Raw genomic sequence first — 18,909 nt, forward strand, 5'->3', positions numbered from 1 at the left:
ATATATATACATACATATATGTGTGTGTGTGAGTGTGTGTCAGTATGTGTGTGTGAGTGTGTGTGAGTATGTGTGTGTGTGTGTGTGTGTGTGTGTATACAAATGGTATATGCTTGGAAAGTGGGGTAGGGGGTTGCTTTGAAAAATAAATAACAGAAAGAAGAAGAAGCGAAAAGGTGTTTCTGAAGGCTATGACGTCATGATGCGATATATGTTGACATGCGCCGTAAACGGGAAGATGATGCGGGATAGTCAAACAACAAAATGGCTGCCAAAACTACATTGAGAATGGTGATCGGAGATTATCGGTGCGGCTGGCCGAGTGATACACAACGGAGAGCTTCATGAGAACCGAATATATTACACTCCATTATTTCCTCTATCCATTACACACAACATGACTACAAGAAATCGTCTCTGATAATTTATTTACATTTTTTTTTAAAATCCGGATTATATTTTCATTTGAAGCAACGAAAGGGTATTTTCTATCTATCTTATACATACATGTATATTCCCCTTTTCTATCGTCTTCTCTTCTCTGTTTTGTTTGCATTAACGATTGTTGATTGGCGTTACAGCCCTGCCCACCTCTGCAACCAAATATCTTTTTACTGAATGTGTTTCCACGAAATTGTCTACAGTTCAATGTATGATTTGCTGAAAGCTTGCTGCAACAACAAAACAGTTTATTATTGATATTATTATCATCATATAATATTTATAATACTGCTTGTTACTTCAGAACTGTCGGAAGGAAGTGTTATTGTTATCAAATTCCCGGTCGAAGCCATTCCACTTACGTTGCCTCATAAATACCCTTAGCGAAGGCATGAGCATCCTAACATCCCGTTTTCTCACAACTCCTGTCAATCTAAGACGTTGTTCCACTCGTAAAAAAAGACTCCAGTTTTATTATATAGCGAAATACCAATATTTTCTTTAATTACAAGTTTGAAGTTACCACACCTACCCACCGGAGAGAAACACGCACATCTTCATATACAAAGAGAGAAGTAATTTCCAACGATCAATTTCCTGTTATTTTGGACTTGGATTTAAAGAAAGTAAAAAAGAAAAGAAAAGAAAAGAAAACAACGCCTTTGCTCTCATATGTTAACATTCTCTAATAGTTGAAACCCTACGGCAGCAAAGAGAACGAGTGATTGAGTGGGCAAAATTATTTGTAACTAACCCCTCAGCAATAAGTTCATCCCAAGGGATTTTACAGTTTTGGTCATCCAGTTAAGAAACAAGTCAATACATACTTCATCGAACAAACCAATAACCAAACTGTCGTGTTTTCCCTTTCCTTCTGTCAAACGTCTAAATTCAATCAGAATAAGGGTGTGTTGTGTTGTATCGTGACACAAGATCCAGTAATTGTATATATACACACAGACACCCACATGTAGGCTTTTACGTGCTTGTATCTCAATTTCAACAGTGTGCTACACACACACAGGAGTACAACAGGATTTCATTTTGTTGTGTGTGTATATAGTAGTAGTGGTGTTGGTGCCGTAATTCGTTGGAAATTCATTCTCAACGGAGACAAAAAGAACCACAACAAAAAAAAGTACAAATTATATATCACACTAGAAAAAAGACATTATGTCATTCTTCAGTAACTTTAAGAAAATCTTCCGCCTTAGTGGTGCCGACGACGATTTGAAGAAGAAAAAGAACATTCATCCATGTATCAAAACAGATGTCGACCCCAAACTATACTGGGATATAATCGGCGAGTTGGGAGATGGAGCTTTCGGAAAAGTATACAAGGTGCGTTCAGCTACACCCTACTGGAGTATTTATTATTATTGTTGTTAATATTGTTTGAAAGACGAAGACAGTTGAGTAGTCGAAACGACAGGGCGCCACTGTAGCTGTCTCTTAAAATTTTTAGTCTTGCGCTTCTGTTGTTGTTTTGTACATCTTATAGTACCAGTTATACTTTGTCGGTTATTCAAACGAATTCACCATTATTAATTTATGACCTTGTGCTTATGTGAAATTCAAAATTCTTTGAAGGTTGTTCGGATGTTCAATCTCTCTTTTCGTTCTGAGTCCAAATATAATTGTAGCCAACATCGCTTTTTATCCCTCCAGGGTCCATAAAATAAATACCTATAATAAATTTGATGTGGTTTAATCAACTAGATTCCCCGACCTCTCAACATGTATGTAGCCTTGTACCAATGTGAGAATGATTCGTAGTAACACTTTACTTATTAGTCTAGATATTTTATTGGATCTAAGCCGTCTTACGCCTGTATGTTCAAATACTGCTTTGACTTTACTTTTTCTCCCTGGGAAATGAAATGTCAATAAAATAAGTATTAGTATCAGCAATGCAATAGGGAACTGATTCTATCAACTTCACATCTAAATCCAAGGTATTGATACGTAGAAATTCAGTGGTTGTATATTCTAAGCGCCACTTCTAGCACTATTACTTATTTTTATTCAATGCTATCACCATGAGAATATCCTCATAGCTACGGCTGTTTTTTCGTTACCATCTTATTGTCATATATTGTTTAGGTTTGATTGAATTTCTTATGACAATGATGATGATAATTATGAAGTGGTTTTGACGTAAACGGCAACAGCCTGCTTCCTTCTTAATGATTAAGGCGTGTATGTTCGTTCGTTCGGAAGTATGTGCATGAGTTTTACTTAGTCATAAACATGTAAACTGATGGAATAACAACTTGCTCTTCTTGAAGTAAAACCATCTAAACTTTAGATACTATGGAACCTCTTTTTTACTACGACCATCTTTAACCTCACTATAACTATCATTATTATCTTTTTAAAGCCACTATTAATACTGCTACTACCCCTTCTACTATCCCCCGCTCCATTTTCACGATGGTTTGTTACATTAAGAGAAGACTATTTTATAGGAAGAGGATTATAGAGTTGATCGAATGTTCACTGGTACTTATCGACTGTCATTGGGTGGGGGAAATAAAAAGTGAAGTCATTCCCTGTCGAAATTTGAACTCAAAATGTAAAGGGTTTCAAAGGGTTAACCTTATTTCAATTTGGTATTTTACCGTTTCTCCGTTCTACTGCTTTCTAATAATTACTACAATTTCTGCTAATGTCTCTACTTCAGAATATCCTCGTGGCTACAGTTTTTAGTCTATTGAACTGATAAAAATCTTGTTTTTTGGACCGCTATTGTCTTCTACTTGTTAAACTTCTTATTCGTGTCGTTCAGCAGTTAAATTGGTTATTTGTGGGATTTACTAAGTCTTATTGTTTGTTAAGTTAAAAAGAAAATATGTGTGTATACGTATTTTTGGAGAGGAGGGGTACGAATTGATTGGCCTTGATGCCATTTGTCGTTTCGCGGCAATACAAGTCCATCCAGTCTATTTGGTGTCGGTTAATTGTATCGTAAAACACGCATGGACTCCTCCTGCACATCTTGAGTGGATCTAGCGTGCCTAGTGTGTTTGTGAGAGAAAAGCGCAGAGTTCTGCAGAGAAGATATGTACGCTTCCGGCAAGCTCAGTTTGTGATCCGCTTTCAGTTTCCGGATGAAACCATATCTTTTGGACCGCTTCTGTCCGTTTTGGACATAAACGTTTCACTTAGTCTCTCAGTTCTTTTCTATAAATGTATAGGCGAAAGAAATTATTCATTCTACTGTATCGACAGAAGAGGTGATAGAATAAAATTTCAGTAATGTTTTGTTGGTGATCGGATCTGTCGACCACACCTATCAATTACAAGGAAAACAAAAATCCTTCAACTTAAATGTCATGTAATTTTTCTGTCGCTTTGGGACATGGTTTGATTAAAGTGAAAACAAAAACATCTCCTCGGTATCAACTATATCTTATCTTTGTAATAATAATAATGACTTGGATCAATTTTATCAACTGTATCCGTCTCTGTATGCAATTAGTCATCGTAAAGTAAAAAAAAAAAAAAAAAAAAAATGTGGTTTTCTTTTGCCACAAACCAAGACGACGTGAGTGTAATTGACAACTAAATAAGGTTGACTTGTAGCCTCAAACTGCAAAATTCACCTGCAGGTGTTTTGTTTTGTCTTTCGTTCTGTATTTTACTCACGACTTTGATTTTTACCAGAGATATGCGTAAAGGAAAGTGATTTATTTGGCCAAATGTTTTTGTTGGTTTACATTTTATATAATGAAGCAGATAAAATTGTTGGATATGTTCAGCTAGTATAAATCGATCCCGAGCAAATTATCTGTTAATGTCGAAAAACGTTACTGAAGATTAATTGCCTTTCATTAAAACTCTTTGGGTGGAGAGGTGTACAAATATCAACAAACACGCACACAAATAATATTTCCCTCATCCGTTGCATTTTCGCACACTCTGTAATAGCTGTGTGTGTGTGTATTTGCATACTTATATACATGCAACTTTACAAGGCTTTAGGACATTACTGTCAGAGATCACTGATTTTGGCTTATTCCGATGTTTGTCGCTTCACCACGTATCGTTGCAACCTCGGAGAATCTCCACACTTTCTAGTGCACAGACACAAGGTCTTACACACGTGCGCACTCATCCCTTCAATCTTTGTACTCTTTCGCATACACCCTCTATCACTACCACTTTGGTTGAGGTGGTTAATATTTCTCTGGCAAAAACTGATTTTATTTTACTTTGAGGCCTTGTGAGGAAATTATTTAATAGATATTATTGTCGGATATTTGATACAAAAGAATCTAAAGACCTGGTCTTCAGCAGCACTTCTAATGTTTTCAATGTTTTTTATTTTTTTTCTAAAATAGATCTTTGCACGAGCTCTTTTTTCATTCCCTCTTAAATTGTTTGGCTCTGGTATCGATTTTTCCAATCTGTTTGAAGGTTGCCAGCTGATCAGTGTTCATTTCAGGGTCATCGTTAGTTAAGCAGCTGCTCAGTGTATGGCTCATTGATAAATCTCTCCACTGAAGCATGACCGCTGCAGTCTTACCCACACAGTACTCAGGCTAACCCCTTCATTTCGGTCGCACTGAATCCCAAATCTGTAAATTCTATGTTAACCCTTCACTTCCTTTCTTTCAGTCCCTTTCACTTTACCTACCTTCTCTCTGCCCCTTTCTATCAAACTCCTCTCTTGTTTACCTATTTCTTTTTACTGTACCTGTCCGTTTGTACTTTTTTCAGTCTCCCTCTCCTTTTCTACCAACCCGCCTACCATTTTCTACCAACCTTTCTATTCTTTTTTAAACCCTACCAACCGCCTGTTGCTTTTTTTTTTCCGGCCCTTCTCTCCTGCTCTACAGATTTTCTCTGTCCCATCCTATCACTGTCCCATCCTATCACTGTCCCATCCTATCACTGTCCCTCTCTTCATTTCTACCAATGCTCTTTTTACTTCCTCTCTATCCATTTTTGCTTTTTTTCTCCAGCTTCCTTCATCCACAATCCTTCCAACCCATTGTAGTTTCATTTGCATCTCCTTACATATCGCCATCAATTTCTCTTTCCCTATTCTTCTCCCCCCCCCCCTTAATCACCTTTTTCTTCTTCAGTTTCCCTCATCACATTCCACCTACTTTTCTTACTACCATCAGTCTGATAACATACATCTGTGTCCCTCCTTCTCATCCTCCCACCAGCTCTGTTTTGGCACTATGTCTCCTACTATCATTTTTCTATACTTGGCTTTCTCTCCACTAACCAGATTTAAAAGCAGCCAATACTCCATGTTTTTGTTTATTTGGATTCAGTAGAAGTTAATCTTAAGATTATTTCATTCTAATAGAAAAGGTTGTGATTTGAGGTGGAGATAGTAGTAGTATAATCCACATAGCTGTAGTTGTGATAATTTCTTAACCAGGCATAAAGCTTTAAGATGGAGAGCATTGTTAGTAGTATTGATTTCTTTCACTGGCACAAAAAATTGTAGGGAAGTGGGGTGTAGCTGGTTAAATTGACCCTAGTATGGAACTGCTATTTATTCCTTTTCAGTGGAATAAAAAGGGAGGCTGATTTCACCATGATTTGATCTCAGAATTTTAAAAAGACACAACTAAATATTGTTATGCATAATCTGACTCTCTTAAGAAAAAATTATTTCTTCTGATTCAGCATTTGGCTAGTTTATAGGGAAAGAAATATAGTTAATTAAATATTTAATGGTTCCTTGAGTGATACGATACAAAGTCAGTTTGATGTTGGCATGAATTGAACTCACAAGAGTGAGATATTGAATGGATATTACAAAATTTGAGTTGGCTCACTACTAAATGCCAACTCAGGAAGAACAAAAGCTTACTGAGTTTTTAAAATATTTTCTGACTTTTCTTAGGATGAGTTCATTTTTCCTAAAATACATCATCATCATCGTTTAACGTCTGCTTTCCATGCTGGCATGGGTTGGACGGTTTGACTGAGGGCTGGCAAGCCAGAAGGCTGCACCAGGCTCCAATCCGATCTGGCAAAGTTTCTACAGCTGGATGCCCTTCCTAATGCCAATCACTGAGAGTGTAGTGGGTGCTTTTTACATGCCACCGTCACGAGGGCCAGTCAGGCAGTAATGTCATCGACCATGCTCGAATGGTACTTTTTACATGCCACCGGCATGAGGGCCAGTCAAGCTGCACTGGCATTGACCACACTCGAATGGTGCTTTTTATGTGCCACCGGCACAGGAGCCAGTCAAACAAGCACTGCCAACGACACGTTCGAATGGTGCTTTTAACTTTCCACTGGCACGGGATCAATTCAGTGGCACTGGCATCAACCACGCTTGAATATTTATTTAAAATTTCTTTTTATCACTTCGCTTAAGTCTGCCACTTCTTAACAACAGTTTTTCTGACTTTTATCTTGTCACTTTCGTTATCTACTATTTTAGGATATGGCTCATATCATCATCATCATCATGAACTATCAACCTCTTCTTGCATGTTTATACTGTATGGCTGCCAAGCTAGTTGAGATAGTTTTAAAGACTAGTAAATTCCCATAAGCATACTAAAACCTTTTGGAGTTTAACAGTTTTGACTCCTTTGGGTGTCTGTTGTAATACTTCTTTCCTGCATGGGCTTTGAAATTCAACACTTACAATACTAATGAAACATTTGTCAGCTATACACTGTCTATACTGCCCTCAACAATGAATTGCACATCTCTCCATTGTACCTATTTTAGCCTTAAGAAGATTGATGGTGTTGGAAAAGCTTAATACCTGATATTTCTGGCAACACCTAACATCACAATAAAGTGTGAATAGTTGGGTAGCTATTGTTTTTCAGAAATGCTGTAATGCCTTTCTAAATGCCCAACATACCAAAATTTAATTTCACCTTGCTGTGCTCTAAGTTAAAATCAAACAGCATTAACTATTTTTTTATATCCACAGTCAGTGAAAATGAGTAACAATCATGTTACTAATGCAGGGGATTCAATTGAGCTGGTTTCACCCCTTCCCACCCTTTTACAAATTTGTGTAACTTTGTGTCAAGATAAATCAGTGAAAATCCTGTCACACGCTGTATTGACTTTGTAGCAATCAGAAGCTGATTATCGTGATATCCCCAGACAACATATAGTGATGATCACATATGCATACACAAAAATGAATGCACATACACATTCAGATGTAGACACTTATTTTTGGTCTTTCATTGTCGAAGATGATCTTCACTCAGGATCAGTTTGTATTTCTGGTGTAGGGGGTCCAGAAATGGCTGATGAAGTCTATCAATGCTAGGAATTCACTCCCACATTTAGAGCATGTATGAAAAGGTGCAGCACTTGTACTTACCCATATATGTAATTATACATACATGCAAACATACCCACATACATCTAAGCATGAATAAATGCGCAAAAAAATACACACACAATACTTTATTGATTTCATCAATCTGAAAGAGGTTCTAAAGATATAGGTAATGGTCCTCGTTTAACGAGAACTGACAGTATCAAACCAATAGAAGCTAACATGGTTATATATTTAGATTTAACTGCTAACTTGGCTCTTGGCAACCACAATGAAGTTGGAATGATACCTGCTGTCTAATACAGGAAAAATACCTGAGTATTTGTTCCTCAACTCTTACTTGAATTATCATCAATTAATGTTCATTTTCCATGCTGGCATGGGTTGGACAGTTTTACAGGATCTGATGAGCTGCAGAGCTGTACCAAAGTTCAGTGTCAACTTTGGTATGGTTTCTATGGCTGGATGCCCTTCCTAATGCTAACCACTTTATAGTGTGTACTAGGTGCCATTATTGTGCCACTGACACTAGCGAAGTTCCTAAGTAACTGGCAAGACAAGAAAAGGAAAACCTTCTGCTATGAAGTGGCGAGGGAGAGTATTTGAGAGTGGGAAGTTGCTTTATGCCAGGTCTGATAGAAAGACAAGCATAGCTATCCTATATATAGGGGTGGATGGGAGTAGAGAAAACGATAAAGATGGTAGTGATGGAGTGCAAAAATGAGTGTAAGAGGGGATATAGACACTGGGTTTTCATCGAGTCTTACAGTTTCATTATCCTGTATCAATAAAAATACTGTGGTTTTCTAACCATTATCAAATACAATTGCTACAAACATTTTTATGTGTGTAGTTGGAGGAGTGTAAACCAAGGCTTTTTTTTTGAGAAGTTTTAAATATAAGAACAACGGAGATGGCAATTACGTAAAGAGTCTGGATTGGATAAGTTTTGGCTTTGCCTCTTTTAGTAACTGTTAGTGTTTGGGTTGACTTTAACTTTTATCCCATCTGATTTGGCAAACTATTATAGTGGAGTCAACATGCTGATTTTATTTTTTTACATACAATAATAACTTTATGATTAACTAAGTGATTGTCATTATTTATCTATAACAGTGATTCCAAAACCGTTTTTGTTAAAAATTTCTTAATTCTTTTGGTTTCCTTACCTCATACATAGTGTGTTACCCTATAGCATAACTCACATATAATACTGCAGAAGTTGTTGTTTAGCTCCAAGTTGGCTCCAAGTCAAGTCAAAATCTATGATCAAAAACATTTCAGTCATGTGTTGTTCTTCTTCAGATATAGCGTATGCTAGACTATACTATCTTAGTGAAGGCAGCATGAAACTAGTTTGTTTCAAAGAGCAGAGACGGCTTTAGTGGGGGGGGGGGGTCATGGCAAGAGCACTGGCTGGATGCTTTGTTAGATAGGCTTTGATTGCACTGTAGATCTACTCAAAAATAGCTTAATAGATCTACTTAACATGTTGTATTTCCAGAATTGGTCAGATATTTTCCCTCTTTGATTCGCATTGCTTCAGTCCACTCATCTGAAAATGAGTACCGGTGATAGCTGGTTGGAATAAGCCTTTTATAAACTGGAATCCTGTTCAGAGGGGTACTTCATACTCCCAGTTTCTTAAACCCCACAGAAACTGGAATAAGTTCTGGCCAAATGGGTCTGCAGGCTGAAGAAAAACTTTCGACTTTTAATACATATATAATAGGTAGTTACAAAAACGAAAATGCAATAATTGAGTGAAATAAATTTTTGATATAGTCCATTATATTGCTAATGGACTATAGCCTATATCCATATAATTTTATATATATATTTTAAAGAGAAAGTGAACTCTATATAGATGTATAATAATTTCACCACTTCTCTAAGAATAGGATGAACTAGATGTTTCAAGCTTGAATAATTAATTTATGGAGATACTGGTTTTTTGCATTGTTTGATCTAGGAAGGAGTGTAGATCTATGTCTGTGTACTGGAAGAAAACTACACAATGTGTATATGTATATTTGTGCATGTTTGCTTGCTCATTTATATGTAATGTAACAAACATTTTGTTTTTACTCTGAATTTCTTTCTAAATCACATTCACCCTGTAAGTGTGTGTGTGTGTGTGTGTACTCAGACAGGTGGGTGAGAGAGATTGTTTCATGTTATGATATCTAATACCATCCATTATTTAGGAATGTTGCCGCTACAAGTTAGCCTGTCATGTAACAGTACCTAACATCTGAGAACCTGCAGTGTTAGGGAGAAAATGAGGCTGAAGAGATACAGTTCTACTTTTGCCATCACTAGAACACTATTAGCAAACTGTTTACCCTTTTGATACCAAACTGCCCAAGACTTCCCATGGGTCTATGCTACAAACTTCCTATTTTAAAGTGAACTAAATTAAAACCTCTCATAAAAATTTCATATTAGTTTATGTTCCAAACTTCAGTTTAATAATGGTAAAGTTATTTTATTAAATTCTTCACTAATACCAAAATTAATTAAAACAAAGGCAGTGTATTTTAACAGGTATTTGGTAACAAAATGGTTAAAGGAGAAATGTTTTAAGAATTACTTTAAAAAAACCCTAAGAGAATTAATTACTTTGATATTTGTCATTGTTTGAATGTTTGGAAGCATTTACCATGGTCAAACAGGATGTAGTGCATGGTTTTAGTTGACACACTTCAAGAAGATTTATTTAGAATCATTGTTAACCATTTATTTAAGGTGTGATTTGTTCTCGTGTATCTGTAGAATTGAAAAAAAAAAAGCAGCAGTGAATTAATTGATAGAAATTTAAACTGTACCATCTTGTTGGATTAATTAGTTGACAAAACTAGGTCTTTGTTCATATATAATTTATTTGAAAATTGAGTAGGGAAAAATGTTAGTAGGCCTGTTGTGTTTTATACTTTTTATCTGAAAATTAAAATCACAACAAAAACAGAACAAAATAAAGCAGTGTTGCCGTCTTGTTATTTAGCCTCAGGCTTGACCTAATGATAGTCTTATGTTACAAATTGTTTCAGACATAATGATCTTGTCTTCTATTCTTAGTTGTGTATTTAGGATTATATAAGCCAATGTTTTCTTTTTTAAGAGAATGTGGTGAAATTTGACTGCTATTTCAAGCATATTGAATGCCAGTATAGAGACTCTTCATTGATTTGATGCAAGCTTGTATTTTGTGGATGCAGATTAGATTTCTGTAAAGTTAATGCTCTCAAATAATAGAATAAGGGATAAGTCTATGATGATAACGGAAAAGAATTACTGGATATTTTATTGTTGAAGTGCTTCTGCCATCTTTTAAAAACTTAGCATGCTAGATGTTTCATGTTCAAGTCCTTCGAGGACCATACAATATATTTGTGTGTTAGTTTTGTGCAATTTTGTGTTGTCTGGTATTCATTTTTATTTGTTGTAAATGTTTAAATATTTTTTCTGTCATTTCTCCTCATCTTTTCAGTAGTATATTTTTCATTAACCTTTCTGTGAATTAATAAAAGCAATTAGCTTTTACTTATCCAGACCACCTCTAGTCTTCATAAACTTGAGTGATTTTATGTGAAATTGCATTTATTCTGCAGCAGGATAGTTAGCCCATTCAGTCGCTTATGCCTGAAAATACTTCCTTATCTGTCAATGTTATTTGGTAGTGTTATGTTTCCAATAACCATTGGCTGTTTTAGAATTACAGCTATCTACATTTAAAATCAATTTTTGCATGTGTTCAGGATTAGACTGTAATGAAGGTAATTCTCTCTCTCGGGACAAATACTTATATTAGAGGCATGTCAAATCTTGTAAATTCTAGTATACTGTATAATTCTTGTTTGGTTGAAGGAACAAAAATTCAAGAAGTCTGTAAAAGCATTATTTGCAAATCCTGCTAGATCTTGTAAGAATCATGTTCTGGCATGCTAATCCTTGTATATTTATTACCATACAATGACAAGTCTTATTGCATTTTTGCTTTCATTCATCTTTTTAAAGCAAATTCTTTTTGCTTTTTGATAAATGTTATTTTCATTCTCACCTTGATGGTTTCAAGTTAGTGGCTTAATAGCAGGCTGGCAATGTTGATAGGTTCATGATTTGGGTTTTCAGTCCTGTCTCATTCATCTAAACATCATGCACTTGCTACCATTTCGACTGGCTGTTCCTTGCTGCCTAATTTCAGTAATTGGATAACCCTTTTTGATCTACTGGTGCACTAATGATACCATTCTTGATTCTAGAAAACTGAAAGTTTCAGTAGGAACACTACTGTTAACTTTGACCTGCTAGAAATAACATCTGTACATCTCTGAAATCACTCTCTATTGTCTAGAAGTAATGAAAGGTTATGTTTGATAATGTAACCTTGTTTTATTCTATACATGGGAAAATGTTGTGAAAGTCACAGTTGAAACATCTTTGACTATAGGTCAGACCTGCTCAATCAAAGCTCCTTAGGACTAAACAACTAGTGACTACTTCTGTCAGGCTCCCCATACTGTTTTGCATAATGCTTAGTTGGGAGATACATGACATATTTATATATGTGTCTTATTATTCTAGGTGTTCTAATAAATGACTTGGTTTTCTGTAATGAAAATAAAGTACTAAACTTTTAAAGAGACTGCTTTGTTGTACCTGGTGAAAAGTCATTATTTGTCACAAAAGATCTTTGGTATAGGGTAGCCTCACTTTTACTTTGAAATTCTTGTAGCTTTATGACTTTAAATGCATTTATCTTAATGACTATGTAGGAAGTTGGCTTGAATTTTACTAGGGTTCATAAGAAAATTCATCCTATGGTAAGTAAAATGATTTGAAGATTTAATATGGTGACTTGATAGCTAAATTAACTAAGTTTGGTTGATGGATAAGTGTACTCGTTTAAAAGACATAAGACTTCACATCCCAAATACCATAGTTACTGACAGTTTTAGTGAGGGTATAAAAATATACACTAGTAGTATTTTAATTTACTTAACATGGTGACTAATTACATTATTGATCATTTGAGAGTTTCCAGATTTTCTGAATAGAATTGTATCTTTGCAGACATGGTAGATTAAAAAAGATTGAATAATTACTTTGTACTTCATTAAGAGAATGATTTCAACTTGCTTTTCAGCCCTAAATTTCACTCCACCTTTTGTAGTTAGATTTTTAAGAGCAAAGACGAAAAAGGTATAGTTTAATGTGCACCAGTTATGTTGCCAGTATGTGTATTCAAGGTGTGGTGGCATTTTGAAGTGGATAATTGTGTATTACAAATAAGAGGTAGCAGCGATAGAGCATTACAAGCTGAAGTTGATTACTTTATCAGTATTAGTTATAGGATAGAAAATAGGCTTTATATCATTGAAAACAATTCTGTTTTTTGATAACAAAGGATTTCTTCATTGTACAAATGGTTTTGGTATGACTCTGAAGTGAACCATATGTTTTTGAATTCATTGCCTTTTCCAGAAGGTGCTGTTGTCAGCTGTGGCCTATGTCTGTTTTTATTGCATAGAATGTAAGATTGTCAAAAGTTTAGCTAGCAAACTTTAGCTCTGGAAGCTGATGAAGTACTTATTTATTCAGTATCCATAGTACCTAAAGTATTGTAATCTAGATACAACTTGTGGGAGGTTATTCTGTGTTTGTACATTTACCAAGTATGCAATATAAAATCAGTGAAAGGCTGCATACAATATAACCTTTGACTAATGAATTAGTTCCTCATTGATCTGGCTAGTTGTGATTCTGTGACTGCTGTGTAAAAGTGGGGGATAAAAAAAATAGGTATTTTAGTGTGCCATGGGAGAAAATGTTTTCTCAGATTCATTAATTAAAAAAACTCAGTTGGGTTTTTGTCTAGATACTGAATCTCTAATTTTTTAGAGCATAGTGTATAGCGCTTGTGAAAATATGGGTAGCTGATTTGTTTACAGACAACTTGGATTTCCTACACTATGGATTTTGAAATAGTATGATAAATTTTATATAGTTGTTTCACTTCATGTACTCTCTCAAACTAACTCTTTAATGTGCTTTGAAATGGACTACATGCTTTAAGCTCTAAATTTTAGAACAGGGTTGTCACATTTAGAATAATGTTTGAAAACCATTGTTGTACCTTTGGGCACATCTTTCATTTCCCTTCCTTAATAATGAAATCTTAATCTCTATGTTGACTTTGGGAAGGAATGTTATTACATAAAATACCATTAAAATTTGCAGATGTCAATTTCTTCTTTTTTGCATAGAAAAAAGAAAAATTATTCCCAGTAAAAAGAAATCTGTAAAGTTGCTGGTCTCTTACATTGGTACAATTTATGAATTTGCAGGGGAGACACACAAATTGATTTAATCCTCCCAAGTACATGCCTAGTACATATTTCAATGATTTTGGAAAGATGAAAAGCAAAGTCAGTACCAAAATGGTTTTAAAGTTAAGAACAAAACTAAATACATACTTTCCTGAATCCATTACATGAAAACAATGTAAGGTATGGATTTTGAAGACCTGGTATTTCCAGGTCTTTGAAGCAGGCTGGAATGTAATTTTGTAATGAAATAAATATGCAATGAATTTAATATGACCTTAGAAAGTAATTTTAGTCCCTTGAAAAAGGAAGATAAAATGAGAAGCTTAAGTAGATATCTAATTAAATTTCACTTGACAATAGATGAAATGGATAGCTAAAACAACCAAAGGCAAATGCTTTGTTAGCAAAAGTTCTTTTGTCATGCTGAGTAGTAAGTTGCTTGAAAATGGTGATCTGTTGTCAAAATGAGTATTTATTTAGAATTAGTGTTGTAATATTGTACTAGACAAATTAAATAGAAGATAAGAATTGTTTTATAAACAAATTAAAAAACAAAAGACCTAATTTTCCAATTAGGTGTCAGTAATGGGAGTTTTTGATAGTTTTAATTATTAAGGAAGTAACATTAACATGCTTTTTTTTTTCATGGTTTTTATTTCTAGTAGATGGCCTGACATACTGAGTGAAGTTATCTACTTGACTGATTACATTGGTTTATGTTTAAATATTGGGATGAATGAAAGAAACCACTTAATTATTAAGAAACAATTGAGAAACTTAAAATATCTGTCTTCAGTTAGGTTTAATCCGTTACAAAATAATGCAGTAAAAGATAAAATGTTGGTGAAGGATTGAAATGAGTATTAGCAGTAGCAGCAGATTCTGGACATGTTTGTATTCTATTTGAACAATATTAATGTAAAGTGTTCTTGAACAGTGTCATTATCATCATCATTTAACTTCCCTTTTTCCATACTGGCATGGGTTGGATGGTTTGACAAGAATAGATGAGCTAGTAGTTACAGACATAAACCAATGTAATCAGTCAAATAGATAAGGCACATAATTCTGTTTGCTTCAGTGTTCCTTGTTTAAGAGTTTATTAACTTAAATATAGCTACTGAAAAGGTTAGAGGAAGTGTGGGCATCACAATTGAACAATTTCCTTTAAAATGTAGAGTACAAAGTACTTTGTTACAAACAAAAACTAATATTTCTTGAAAATGTGCAAGATTAGGAGTTCATGTATAGATGCAGTAGCTGAGTATCTGATAACAGAGTTACTTGTCTAATCTTTTAATGTGAACACATTCTTGCTCCCAGTTTTTCTCTGCTACCTGTAATTCTTTGTTGGATGTGGTGTTGGTAAGTTCATAGCAAACTTAGTCTGGGACAAGATTTCTGTTCCTGTTGGAACAAGTTCATATTTTATAAATGTTCTTAGGAAGGATATAAATATTGCAGCTTCCCATTTTCTCTCCTGTATAAATTTGACACTTCATAAATAAAACTCTTATGAAGTGGCAAGTCTGTATTCCAGTTGAAACTATCAGGCTGTTGGACTACTGATCATAAGGTCATGAGTTCAAAGCACCGACTAAGTGGTGAATTGTATTTTTGTGCAAGTGCTGTAGTCCACTCAGATGAAAGAGTTGTGTCTACTGTAAACTATTAACCCCAAATCTTGCAAGTGCAAGATGTCAATAGCCCTTGATGACTCTATCACTACAACCTCTCAAAAATAAAGAATTTCTTAATGTTCCATCTTTTTTGTGAGGTTCACTGTTTTCTGATCTGATGTGTAACCATTTCTTTCCAGTTCTGACTTGGATATTTTCCATTATTAATTCATAGTACTTTCTCACCCTTGAGCAAAACTCAAGTCCACATCAACTCATGAGCTCTATGCTATATCTACAATTCATTTTGCCCTGCTGTATTATAGCTGTATATAAGTGTATGTAATTGAAAGCCTGAGATTAGATTAACTATGGTAATTTGATAATACCATATATGGAGTTTGATTTGGGGTCACAAAGCTTCCCATTGTTTCTACTGTTATTGGTAGTATTTTTTTTAATATTATTGCAACACCTGAGGGTGATGTATTGACAAAATAGTTAGTGTCATATAACATGTTTTGTGGTATTCTGGTTCTTTACTTTCTAAGTTCAAATCCTGCTGAGATTAAGTTTACCTTTTGTCCTTTTGGGTTGATAAAATAAACTATCAGGTAGTTGGGTAGATGTAATCTACTTTTCCCTCCTGCTGATATTTAAGACTCTGTGCCTAAGTTAAAACGATTTGTGCAACACCTTTCTGGCCTTCTTCATCCATGAATTTGAACTCAGTATGTCAATAAAGCACTCAATTATATGGAGTTTCTGCTATGTTAGTTGAGAAAAACAAAATGCTTTGAATATTGTTATGAAGACACTTTAGTGATCCTTGTAACAAAGCTTAACTCATCTAATTTAATACTACCACCTGCTATATGTGTATTTTTAATGGAGTTCATTTTGTTATAAACATTTGGCTCTCTTCCTCCAACGAGTCTTGGAGGTCTGGAAAAAATAAAGGTTCAATATATATATATAAAGACATGTGTGCTGCCTCTCTCTTCGACTAAGTAAAAAAAATGATTTGAAGATTTAACATGGTGACTTGATAGCTGAACCAACTAAGTTTGGTTGATGGATAAGTGTACTTATTTAAAAGACATAAGTCTTCACATCCCAAATATCATATTTACTGACAGTTTTAGTGAGGTGTAGTGCTTTTTTGTTTTCTTCAGAGTTTAGTTGTGTCTCCACTATTTCTACGATATAACTCTCTTATGATGTGAAATAGCAATGGTATCTGTATAAAATCTATAGTGGTAGAAGTGGCATTAGGCAACTTGAGCAATACTGTTGGTGCAGCAATGTCTATAACTAAGTAGTCCTATCTCCTTGGTTTCTTCTCCAATTAGTTTTGCCTTTTTATTAAGTATGATGTATTGTATTTTAATAATAATCCAGACATGCTACTGATTTAAAATATTTTGAGGAGTGTACATGCTAGATAGTATTAAAAAGCACTTAAGTACAATATATATATATATAGATAGATAGATAGATATAGTGTCCAACCCTTGCTAGCATGGAAAATGACTATTAAATGATGATGATATATATCATCATCATCATCATCATCGTGTATATGTTTTTTGTAAATATGTTTTTTACTTAATGAAACACATGCATATATGTAGGTTTGTCAGAGTGTATTTCTATAGACCTAGTTTAGTCTATTGTATCCTATACATCGTTATATATGTATGTGTATATACAATTGCATGTGCTTCTGAGACATTTTCATGGAGCTGTTTTAAAGGATCTATTTCTGTATTGATGGGTTTTCCTGGTGAAATTAGATTAGAATATCAGTTCTATTTGATCTTATGCTTAAATGCTTTCAATCATTGATTAAATAGTATTCTTCTTATTGTTGTATAAGTATTTCATTTAAAGTTATATATATTTATATCAATGGATTACACTCACATGCACATAAGTATGTGGAATGAACTAAAAACCAATGAAGACATATACATATAAAAATTATTTTCATTCACCCTGGACATAAAAGAATATACATGCATGTGTTCACATCACCAGGGAATTGTTTAATATAATCTTGTTTATATATACTTGTTATCTTGTGATGTACCTTGAGGCATCATCAGTGCTGTTATTTGGGATCATTGGTTGATTTGGGGCTTTCACTAATCAGACACCATTGGCCGGGTTACTTAGCCAGGGTTGAAGTAAGTCCTAGCTTGCGTTGAGTTAGCTCTACTCCAGAGGATTTATATATCATCATCATCATCATTTAACATCTGCATTCCATGCTAGCATGGGTTGGACGATTTGACTGGGGACTGGCGAACCAGATGGTTACACCAGACTCCAGTCTGATCTGGCAGAGTTTCTACAGCTGGATGCCCTTCCTAACGCCAATCATTCCGAGAGTGTAGTGGGTGCTTTTTACGTGCCACTGGCATGAGGGCCAGTCCGGCAGTACTGGCAATGGCCACACTCAAATGGTGTTTTTTTTTACATGCCACCTGCACAGGAGTCAGTCCAATGTTTTGTTCACATGCCACCGGCACAAGTGCCTGTAAGGCGAAACTGGAAACGATCATGCTCAAATGGTGCTTTTTACATGCCACTGGCATGGAAGCGAGACCGCTGCTCTGGCAGTGATCCTGCTTAGATGGTGCTGTTAGCGCGCCACTGGCACGGGTGCCAGTCATTGAATTTGGTTCAGTTTCGATCTCACTTGCCCCAACAGGTCTTCGCAAGCTGAATTTAGTGTCACACACATACATTGTGCATATGTATATATGCACACACATGTGCATATATCTATCTGTCTATCTATCTATATATATATATGCACACCCACACACACACAAAATGAAAGAGAGAGAGAGCACTAGCTATGTATTTTTTATATATATATGTACATACAGATTTGCATGTGAATGTGTGTGTGTGTGTGTATATATATATATATATATATATATATAGCTTCCGCTATCTGGGCGACCAAGTTAGTAGTGGGGGTGGGTGCGCTGAAAGTGTAGCTGCTAGAATAAGAATAGCCTGGGCAAAGTTTAGAGAGCTCTTACCCCTGCTGGCGACAAAGGGACTCTCACTCAGAGTAAAAGGCAGACTGTATGACGCATGCGTACGAACAACCATGCTACATGGCAGTGAAACATGGGCTGTAACTGCTGAGGACATACGTAAGCTCGCAAGGAATGAAGCCAGTATGCTCCGTTGGATGTGTAATGTCAATGTGAAT

At 35.1% G+C, this 18,909-nt stretch overlaps 1 protein-coding gene across 1 annotated transcript in view; it reads left to right on the forward strand.

Annotated features, from left to right (window-relative positions):
- Positions 1–208: 208 nt before the first annotated feature.
- Positions 209–18,909, forward strand: part of LOC106872980 (serine/threonine-protein kinase 10-like) — a 73,781-nt gene continuing 55,080 nt past the window's right edge. Inside the window, exon 1 of the mRNA XM_014920170.2 lies at positions 209–1,782. Coding sequence (XP_014775656.1) covers positions 1,615–1,782 — 168 coding nt within the window. The 5' untranslated portion in view covers positions 209–1,614. The remainder of the gene's footprint in view (positions 1,783–18,909) is intronic.

Source organism: Octopus bimaculoides, chromosome 2 (genome assembly GCF_001194135.2).
Source record: "Octopus bimaculoides isolate UCB-OBI-ISO-001 chromosome 2, ASM119413v2, whole genome shotgun sequence".
NCBI classification, from domain to species: Eukaryota; Metazoa; Mollusca; class Cephalopoda; order Octopoda; family Octopodidae; genus Octopus; species Octopus bimaculoides.